Raw genomic sequence first — 10,989 nt, forward strand, 5'->3', positions numbered from 1 at the left:
TCTTGTTTCCATTTTTTTTTAAATTTAATCAGCTCAACAAACTGATGAACAGCCTGGAGATTGACTGACCTCTAATGGTTACATTGAGCTCTTCCACCTTTGTTTAAATGCCACTGAAATGAGAAAGTATACTCTGGATCTGAAGGCTTTTGGAACCAAAACACTCCATCTTCAAAAACATGTCTCCTGCTTTTAATGGTTAAGAATAATTTACTATTTTTACTGGGAAAAGTAATATTTTTTGGCTTACTTGAGTAAATTATCAGTCACTTTCCCATTCCATGTAATTAGAAAAGGGAGTGGAACACAAGAAGCTGGGGTGCCTGGTTAGTGGTTTTTAAACAGCTCTGTATGTTCTGTAAATGCAAAGGAATCAGTCCCCTCAGCAATTTTAAACTGTTTACCTATGGACAAATTAGGTTTACTTATAAGCACATTACCTGGACCATTTCACAAAAACATATGGAAAATCTGGACTGAAAGATGTGAATATTGCATCATGAGCAGGATTTATGAGGACTCTGGCTTATTCTGACCTCTAGTGAACAAATATGTAAAACTAAACCCCAGGAGTTCAGTACTGTGCCTTGTGTCCTGCCAACCCCTGGCTGCAGGCAAAAGAGGAGGATGGAGGGAGAATGGAGGCATTTTAACCTGCTTGGATTAAAAAAGATTGAAAGTAAGTCTTGATAACATTATAGTGTCTACCTACCTATGAGTTTTTGAGGCAAGGGGCCTTTTCCTATCAAGGACAAGCAAAGGGCAATTCTGCCCCTGTATACCACTTCCATCATCTGCTAAAAAGCAGCCCAATGGGACCACCATTCATCTGCTGTCCAATGCCCCTTAGCCCAAAGAATCAGAAGTTATCATTTCTGTTTATGGTCATGGCTCATAAGATATTATCCTGTTGTCAAGGAAGCAGGCAGAAAAGGTAACAAAACAGATGGACAAACAGTATTGAAAATGGCATAACAAACTATGCACCATAGCTGGATGCTGTCTGATGTATACCATAATTCTTCAAGGAAAGCACTGTGTTTCTTCTTGAAAGCTTAACTGCATAGTCAGAATGAGCCAATCAATCACAGATTATCCTCAACTACCAATATGCTTCTACTGCTTTTATGACAAAATCATTCAAAGTATTAACAATGTTCTCTTTCTCCATGTTTTCTATGTAATATATAGGTGCATCCTTTCTATGTGATATACTGAGCATGATGCCTTATGGTATGGTATCCCTTTGGTCAGCATCCACTACCAACTCCTTGCACAACCCCAGACTCCTCTTTGGTGGGATGAGTTAGAGGTAGAGGGACAAAAACTTTGATAATATATATTAAAATCCCTGCTTTTATCAAACTACCATTTATTGTACTTCCAAGTTATTATTTTATTTACGACTCTTCTCTAGAACCAGCAATATGTTGTTATTCTTGTAGTTCTGGAGGTCTTGTGTAACCTCATGGAAATGAGGGGAGTGAAACATCACAGGTTTTGAATTTTGCCTATGTCTGAGCATCAGATTTTCACAGAAGAGTGATTTCACACAGCGCTGTTTACTCACGTCAGATCCCACAGGTAAACTAATACTTGTTCATTAGCAAGGGCCCTCAAGGCTGTTCATTGAACTATAATTTCCTTGTGGACATATGGTGATGGTCTTACAGAAGTTGTAGAAATATACAGCACAGACTCCTGCAACTAAGCATTTCCTTAGGGTTTTTTTGTAGTTAACAAAAGGTATTTTTAGGATGTGGGTTTCTTACTTGTTTGAGATCCCTGCTTCAGGATACGCAGTCTACATGAGCTGCTCCTCCTCTGAGGGCAGTTCTGCTCTGCTCTGTAAATGTCTGCTTTTAGCCTGCAGAATTTGGAGGTTGGGAGGACCAGTCATACATGCTGTAAGCATTGAACTTTTGCTACATCCACAATGGTGTGTGATATTGGCAACAGTGAAATAGGCATCTCCATGTCCACATGCCATGTGGGGAAAAACTGACTGTCATTTTGAAGTTTGTGATGGCTGGGGTAGAGTTAACTTTACTTACAGAAGCTAGTATAGGGCTATGTTTTGGATTTGTGCTGAAAAGCAGGTTGATTGATTATATAGAAATGCTTTTATTACTGCTGAGCAGTGCTTGCATAGCATCAAGGCCTTTTATGCTTCTCATAGCACCCCAGCTCAGCCAAGTCCAGGTCTCTGAATACCGAGGGGAGAGAGGTTAATTCTGGCAAGACAAAGGAGCTGATTTTCTTGATTTTCATTACTTGTCACCAGCTGGGTAGAAGTTCATCTGCGATTTTTAAAAACACTCTTTGAAATGCCAAACAGAGCTTCTCCTGGGGTTGCCCATTTCAGTGCTTCATGGTTTTAGTATCAACAATTCTCTTTGTACGGTATTGTCAGTGGGATATGACCAGAGTCACAGAAGTAAAGCTTTTGGAGGCATCAGCCTCCACCTATGCTCTGTTTCTCTCTTCTTTTAGTTACAATTCTGGTAATGTAGTCCTGGGTGGAGCAAAATGATAAGCTGATTATAAAATGTGCAGCAACATGAGTTTGCAAGAACAGCAAAACCCACTGCACTTCCTCACTCTGCTCCTTCTTTCTCAGTTTGGTCTCAATATTCTTCATGAGAAAAGCAAAAGAAGATCAGCACCTGAAGAACAGCACTGGTACCAAAGTATATTAACAATGTTTTTCTATAGCTCTTTGTACAGTTTTAATACTTCTAAACAGTGACCAACTCTGGTTACCTGTAATCATGGTTGGACACTAGCTATTACACAATATCCATGGTTACTGATTTAAATGCAAAGTCTGAAGAATTCACCTCATGTTCCAGTGAGAATTCACTTTATGCTCCCTCCTTTCAAACAAACATATATACCTCAAGTGATACTGGTTAAAGTCAAAGAGTAGATTAATTACATCAGCCAAACACACAAAAAAATTTGGGCCAGGTGGTCTCATCTCCCATAGTTCAATCATGTGTTACTGCCTGTATCACCAAGAACAAAATGTTTTGGTTTTTTTCTTATGATTTTCAGATTTTTGATGCATAGGTTCATTTCTAAAAAGTGCCTTCTTTTACTACAACACCACATAGTGCTGAGCTAATTTCCCAAGAAAGAGCAGCAACCCTAAAAAGAACTCCTTCAGGGTTTTTCATATGTAGCTGAAATGTTTATTTATCATACTTCTTTTTTGCAGTGTGTCTTAGATGCATCTTAAGTCAAAATACAACAGCTCCTCTATTACCAGATTTGTACCATTAGTCCTGCTATTTTTTCATTGGTTTGCCATGAGATTACATACTGACTTCACAGTTTGCTTCATGCACATTTAAAGCCCTGAGCCTCTCCTCTGTCTGCAGAGCTGTCTCCACTAACCTGCTCCTTGGTTTTGTTCCTGAGGGCGGTGCATTAAGGTCAGAAACAGCAGGGTGCTGTGTTTGCTTTGCCTCCGTCATTAACTCAGGTCAGTTGGAGACAGGAGCATGTGGCAACCTCGTGCTGCAAATTAAGTTATGAAATTCACTCCTCAGTCTGTATCTTGGCACTTGAAAAAAGTAAAGAGATACTGATTCCCTGAAGAATAAGCACTGATAATTTCATTTTGTAGCTATTGGTTCAACACTCTGAGACCAGACTGTGAAGGATACTAGACAAAATAAGTAGCTGGAGTACCTTCCTTCAAGCATTGTCTGGTCTTATTGAAAATATTTTGAATTTGCACTGCTTCCTTTGGAAGGCTGCATCATAGTCAAATATATCTCTGTGCCAGGAGTTTCTGAGGTAGTCAAACACATTTTCACATGTGAACTTTGCCCTGTAGATCCAGCAGTTTGTTGCTAACCTTGCTGTTTATGATCTACAAATACTATACACTTCAGAGATGCAACACAACAAGAGGAAAAAAAAAGAAAAAGTTGATGAAAAATGGATGGGAGATCACATACAGGTTGTAGATGATGGCAGGAGAAGTGGCTTTCCCTGGGTGACTACAGTGGTGGTGGTGATGTAGAGCACTTCCACAGAGGATGAAAGAGAGTGAAAAAGTCTGTGAAGTGCAATGCTTTAAAAATAGTTCTTTGTAAATTAATCCCTGCAGCCCCTTAATCCCTGTTGCTCTTTCCATTCCTTTCAGGGTACTTACATCTTTCTTCTACTTAAGTGGTTAGGACTATAAGCAGCTTTTAAGGGCAGTCTCAGGAGGGGAGAGAGGAAGGAGTCTATTTCCTGCTGACTGACACAATTATTCCAGACTGCAACCTTAGACTCTGTTTGCTCTTCTTTAAGCATCAAAACATTTTTGGCTTGAGGATTGTCTGTGTAAAAAAGAAAGGAAAATTTACAAACAAAAACACCAAATGTTTTTATTCCAAATATTGCTAAATCAGAGTCACATAGATATTAAGAAATGGTCAAAAAAGTCTGTTTTTTCCTTTTGTCAAGTAGCATATGTGCTTTTTGCTAATTAACCATGAGGTCCTTACTATGTCCTGCCAAGACTGTAATGTAACTGCAATGGTTATTGTTATTGACAACAACTGTTTCATGCTCTTTTAAAGACTCTGTGAAAAGTAATACATGTAAGCAGAAAAGAGCTGCTATTTCAGCCAGTGTCTTGTTGGGACCACTCTTGGATTTTGGTGTAGCATTTCCAAATCAACTGTGAGCCTTATCTCAGTGTGTGTTGTAAACAAATAAAAGAGTTTATAGATCAACAAAGAAATATCACTTAAAACATAATTCCTTTGCTTGTGTTTGTAAATTATTTTATTAAAAGACAGAAATAAAAGATTACTACTAATACATATGAAAGAAATTATGGTTTTAGTTGGAAAGAAGCATTTCAGTAAGTAGTCTGGAGACAGGAAAATTATAACTCTTTAACTAAGTACCACTATTTCATTCTGTTCATCATAGTTTTCATATAATTCTTCTCTGTATCCCCCTCCAAATTTTTTTTAGCATTTTCCTTCAGTAATATTAATTATTTCAATGATTTAGAAGTGGAACAAGAACATGAAGATGAATCAGTGCATTTTCCCTGTAATTCACTAGGAGACTCCTTTGGGAGCAGGATTTTGGTGGAACAGCTTTCTATCAAAATCACTGTAATGAGATTGAATATTTAGATGCTGTCACAGGCCTCTGCATGAGCAGTTATGAGTTGACAGCTTTTCCTCATTATTTAATGCGGTCTTTTCCTCCTTCCCCTTCCTCCTTGCTTCTTGCTGCCCCTGTTTGTTTATTAGGCTATGTGAGTATAGCCTGGAAGGGGTAGCGAGCTGAAAAGAGACAGGTGTATTCATGAACATGCTCACATCAGCAAGAAAAAAAAGGTGTGGAAAAGAAATTAAATTGCTGTAATGAGACAAAGTGAAGAGGCCTCTGAGACAAGACATTAAAAATGCTCTGAAAAGAAGATAGGATCAAATGAAATGTGCCTGAAATAAACCACAAAAACCAGAAAACTAGGACATCTGGTGACTACCAGAAAATGGTAGGGGAGGAAATGAGGTACAGCGCAAAGGACCCAAACATGCCAAAACTAACTTCAGAGATGTTGCAAAAGCAGGAGAAAAAGTCGAGGAGGAAGACAGAACGCTGAGGGGAGGATAGGAGTGACATGGCATGGATACCAGAAAAAAAAAAAAAATTCATCGCCAAAGTCAAAGCCATCAAAAGGCACGGGATTCCCGAAGCTGCTGGGATATGGACCCACGATTGCTTACTCGATTCCCATTGAAATCGCAAGATTTCGTTTCCCTCCCCGAAAGGAAATGAAATTTCCTTTCGGGGAGGGAAACGAAATCTTGCGTCCCAGAAAGAAAGACTTACAAACGCTGTGGAAAGGAGATAGGATCAAATGAAATGCGCTTGAAAAAACCCACAAAAACCAGAAAATTGGGACATCTGGTGACTACCAGAAAATGGTCGGGGAGGAAATGAGGTGCAGTGCAAAGGACCCAAACATGCCAAAACTAACCTCCGAGAAGTTGCAAAAGCAGAGGAAAACATCAAGGAGGAAGACAGGGCTTTGATGGGAAGATATGAGTGACATGGCACGGATACCGAAAAAATAGACAAAACAAAATTGCGAAATTTAGTGACTGCGAGAAAATGGACCAGGATTGCATGAGGTGCAGTGCAAAGCACCAAAACACGCCAAAACTAACCTCAGAGATGTTGCAAAAGCAGGAGTGACCTTGTTCCAGAGTGACCCATTATAGGTAACTCTGAGCAGGTGTGGGGCTTTGCTTTGTGAGCCACTCGGGAGCAGGAGGTGGAGCTTCCTTGTTCCGGAGTGACCCATTATAGGTAACGCTGAGCAGGTGTGGGGCTTTGCTTTGTGAGCCACTCAGGAGCAGGAGGTGGAGCTTCCTTGTTCCGGAGTGACCCATTATAAGAGACCTCTGGGGAGCGTGGTGAACAGGAGCAGGTAAACAGAGTCACAGCAGTTTGCGCAGCAGTTCACGCAGGCAGGGCTGCAGGTTCTAGCTAGTTTGGTGAAGTATTTTTTATTGGTTGATTGATCTTGGGCTTTCTCCTAAGCAATGGTTTTAACCCAGTCAAAATCTGTGGTTGGTACAAGTGTATATGACCAAGTAGAGCCCTCCAAAAAGGATGTGTCCGTACAGACCCATTCCTGCCCGGAGTGTTTGAGCTTATCAGTGGCTTCAGGGGATGTTATGGAGAAGGCCTGCCTGCGGTGTGAACAAGTGAATGACCTCCTTTCGCTAGTGGCTGAGCTTAGGGAAGAAGTTGAAAGATTAAGGAGTATCAGGGATAGTGAAAAGGAAATAGACTGGTGGAGTTCAGCCCTTACATCTTTAAGGGAGGCCCACCAAGAGTCAGAGGGCTCATATGTCTTTCACTCTCGGGCAATAGAGGGGCACCTGGTAGATGAAGGGGAGTGGAAATGGGTCCCTGCTCGGGGTGGTAATAACAAAAATCCCTCCTGCCCCCCGTCCCCTAGCCAGGTGCCACTTCAGAATAGGTATGAGGCACTGGATCTAGACAGCCAGAGAGATGATTTAGAGGAAAATCATCTACCCAGTGAGCCTCCCAATTATGACTTGCCTAAAAAGAGGATTACCACCTCTAATGTCAAGAAAAAAAGAAGGGTAATCATGGTGGGTGATTCCCTTCTGAGGGGGACAGAGGGCCCCGTATGTCGACCTGACCCATCCCACAGGGAGGTCTGCTGCCTCCCTGGGGCCCAGGTACGAAACATCACTGAGAAACTTCCTAGGCTGATTCAGTCCTCTGATTATTACCCACTGCTGATACTCCAAGCTGGCAGTGATGAGATTGAAAAGAGGAGTGACAAGGTGATTAAAAGGGAGTTTAGGGCACTGGGTCAAGTGGTTGATAGGACAGGTGCACAGGTAGTGTTCTGCTCAGTCCCTTTGGTGGCAGAAAAAAATAATGAAAGGAATAGGAAAACTCATATCATTAACAAATGGCTCAAGGGTTGGTGTTATCGGCAAAATTTTGGATTCTTTGATCATGGAGCAACCTTTATGCCACCTGCTCTATTGGAATCAGATGGGGTACATCTCTCTGTTAAGGGTAGGAGGTTTTTAGCTCATGAACTGGCAGACCTTATTGAGAGGGCTTTAAACTAGGTCTGAAGGGGGAAGGGGATGCAGCTGGGCTGTTTGGAAGCAGGCCCAAGGGTGGTAAGACTGTGTTAAGGGAGAAATCAGCAGCCCAGCTGAGATGCATGTATACCAATGCACGCAGCATGGGTAACAAACAAGAAGAGCTGGAGGCCATGGTGCATCAGCAGGACTATGATGTAGTTGCCATCACAGAAATGTGGTGGGATGACTCACATAGTTGGAGCACTGCACTGGATGGCTACAAGCTCTTCAGAAAAGACAGAAAAGGGAGAAGAGGTGGAGGGGTGGCCCTTTATATTAGGGAGGTTTTGGATGTCACAGGTATTGAGACTAATGATGATGAAGTTGCGTCCCTATGGGTAAAAATTAAGGGGAAGGCCAACAAGGCTGACATCCTACTGGGAGTCTGCTATCGTCCACCCAACCAGGATGAAGAGGTGGACAACTTATTCTATAAACAACTGAACAAAGTCTCAGGATCATCAGCCCTTGTTCTTGTAGGTGACTTCAACCTACCAGACATCTGCTGGGAACTCAATACAGCAAAAAACCAGCAATCTAGAAGGTTTTTAGAATGTGTGGAGGATAACTTTTTGTCACAACTGGTGGGCAAACCCACCAGGGGAGGGGCTATGTTAGACCTATTGTTTACAAATAGAGATGGACTGGTAGGTGATGCGGAGGTTGTAGGCCGCTGGGGCATAGTGATCATGAAACTATAGAATTCTCAATAATTGGTGAAATAAGGAGGAATATCAATAAGATCTCTACACTGGACTTCCGGAGGGTAGACTTTGGCCTATTTAAAAGACTTATCCAGAGAATTCCTTGGGAAACAGCCCTTAAAAACAAAGGAGTCCAGGAGAGATGGGTGTGCTTCAAAGCAGAGATCTTGAGGGCACAAGAACAGACTGTCCCTGTGTGCCGAAAGATGAGTAGACGAGGCAAACGTCCAGTCTGGATGAGTAATGAGGTTTTGAAGGAACTTAGAAATAAGAAAAAGATGTATCATCTTTTTAAGGAGGGAGTGATTTCTGAGGAATTATTTAAGGGTGCTGCCAGGGCATGTAGAAAAAAAATTAGGGAGGCCAAAGCTCAGTTTGAACTCAACTTGGCAACTTATGTTAAAAATAATAAAAAAAGTTTTTACAAATACATTAATGGTAAAAGGAAGGGTATAACCAACCTCGGTTCCTTATTGGATGGAGCAGGCAAACTAGTTACTAAAGATGCGGAAAAGGCGGAAGTGCTTAATGTTTTCTTCACCTCAGTCTTTAGTGGTAAGACAGCTTATCCTCATGACAACTGTCCTCAAGGGTTGGTAGGTGGTGCCAGGGATCAGAATGGTCCTCTTATTATCCAAGAGGAGGCAGTCAGAGAACTGCTGGGACACTTGGATATTTATAAATCAATGGGACCAGATGGGATCCATCCTAGGGTGATGAGGGAGCTGGCAGATGAGGTTGCCAAGCTGCTCTCCATCATTTACCAGGAGTCGTGGCTCACTGGTGAGGTTCCAGATGATTGGAAACTGGCCAATGTGACACCTGTTTACAAAAAAGGTGGGAAGGAGGATCCTGGTAATTACAGGCCATTTAGCCTGACCTCAGTACCAGGTAAGATAATGGAACGGTTCATACTAAGTGCTATCACACAGCACTTACAAGATGGCCGGGGTATCAGACAGAGTCAGCATGGGTTTATGAAGGGTAGGTCATGTCTGACCAACCTGGTCTCCTTCTATGACCAGGTAACTCGTCTGATGGATGCAGGAAAGGCTGTGGATGTTGTCTATTTAGACTTCAGCAAGGCCTTTGATACTGTTTCCCACAGCACACTCCTGGAAAAGCTGGCAGCCCCTGGCTTGGATAGGAGCACTCTTCGCTGGGTTAGGAACTGGCTGGATGGCCGGGCCCAGAGAGTGGTGGTGAGCGGTGCTGCATCCAGCTGGCGGCCAGTCACCAGTGGTGTCCCTCAGGGGTCTGTACTGGGACCAGTTCTATTTAATATTTTTATAGATGACATGGATGAGGGCATCGAGTCCTTCATTAGTAAATTTGCAGACGACACTAAGCTGGGAGCTTGTGTTGATCTATTGGAAGGAAGGAGGGCTCTGCAGAGAGGCTTAGATCGGTTGGATGGATGGGCAGAGTCCAACAGTATGAAGTTTAATAAGTCTAAGTGCCGAGTTCTGCGTTTTGGCCACAAAAATCCCCTGCAGCGTTACAGGCTGGGGACAGTGTGGCTGGACAGTGTTCAGGCAGAAAGGGACCTGGGGGTGCTGGTTGACAGCCGATTGGATATGAGCCAGCAATGTGCCTTGGTGGCCAAGAAGGCCAACAGCATCCTGGCCTGCATTAGGAATTGTGTGACCAGCAGGAGCAGGGAGGTCATTCTCCCCCTGTACTCGGCACTGGTGAGGCCACATCTTGAGTACTGTGTCCAGTTCTGGGCCCCTCAATTTAGGAAGGATATTGAGATACTTGAGCGTGTCCAGAGGAGAGCAACGAGGCTGGTGAGGGGCTTGGAAAACAAGCCCTACGAGGAACTTTTGAAGGAACTGGGGTTGTTTAGCCTGGAGAAGAGGAGGCTTAGAGGTGACCTTATTGCTCTCTACAACTTCCTGAAGGGAGGTTGTAGACAGGTGGGGGTCGGTCTCTTCCACCGGGCAGCAACTGACAGAACAAGAGGACACAGTCTCAAGCTACGTCAGGGAAGGTATAGGTTAGGAAACAAGTTTTCACTGAAAGAATAATAAAGCACTGGAATTCTCTTCCCAGGGAGGTGGTGGAATCACCATCTCTAGATGTGTTTAAAAAAAGACAGGACATGGCACTTCGTGCTATAGTCTAGTTGAGATGTTAGGGCATAGGATGCACTTGATGATCTTAGAGGTCTCTTCCAACCTCATTATTCTCTGAATCTGTGATTCTGTAATTCTGAGAAAAAGTCGAGGAGGAAGACAGAACGCTGAGGGGAGGATAGGAGTGACATGGCATGGATACCAGAAAAAAAAAAAAAATTCATCGCCAAAGTCAAAGCCATCAAAAGGCACGGGATGCCCGAAGCTGCTGGGATATGGACCGACGATTGTTTACTCGATTCCCATTGAAATCGCAAGATTTCGTTTCCCTCCCCGAAAGGAAATGAAATTTCCTTTCGGGAAGGGAAACGAAATCTTGCGTCCCAGAAAGAAAGACTTACAAACGCTGTGGAAAGGAGATAGGATCAAATGAAATGCGCTTGAAAAAACCCACAAAAACCAGAAAATTGGGACATCTGGTGACTACCAGAAAATGGTCGGGGAGGAAATGAGGTGCAGTGCAAAGGACCCAAACATGCCAAA

General features: G+C 42.8%; 1 protein-coding gene and 1 long non-coding RNA gene across 2 annotated transcripts; one reads left to right on the forward strand and one right to left on the reverse strand.

Annotated features, from left to right (window-relative positions):
- Positions 1 to 3,016: 3,016 nt before the first annotated feature.
- LOC135301317 (uncharacterized) lies at positions 3,017 to 6,263 on the reverse strand. Its single transcript, XR_010363069.1, has 3 exons — positions 6,195 to 6,263; positions 4,166 to 4,337; positions 3,017 to 3,522 (listed from the first exon to the last, which is right to left on the reverse strand). It is a non-coding gene; the product is annotated as an uncharacterized LOC135301317 (long non-coding RNA).
- Positions 6,264 to 7,765: 1,502 nt separating this feature from the next.
- LOC135301204 (uncharacterized) lies at positions 7,766 to 10,496 on the forward strand. The gene is given in 6 exon segments (XM_064421543.1): positions 7,766 to 8,002; positions 9,394 to 9,570; positions 9,976 to 10,006; positions 10,009 to 10,099; positions 10,101 to 10,366; positions 10,369 to 10,496. Coding segments are annotated over 6 exon segments (930 nt in total).
- Positions 10,497 to 10,989: the final 493 nt, after the last annotated feature.

Source organism: Passer domesticus, chromosome 5, assembly GCF_036417665.1.
Source record: "Passer domesticus isolate bPasDom1 chromosome 5, bPasDom1.hap1, whole genome shotgun sequence".
NCBI classification, from domain to species: Eukaryota; Metazoa; Chordata; class Aves; order Passeriformes; family Passeridae; genus Passer; species Passer domesticus.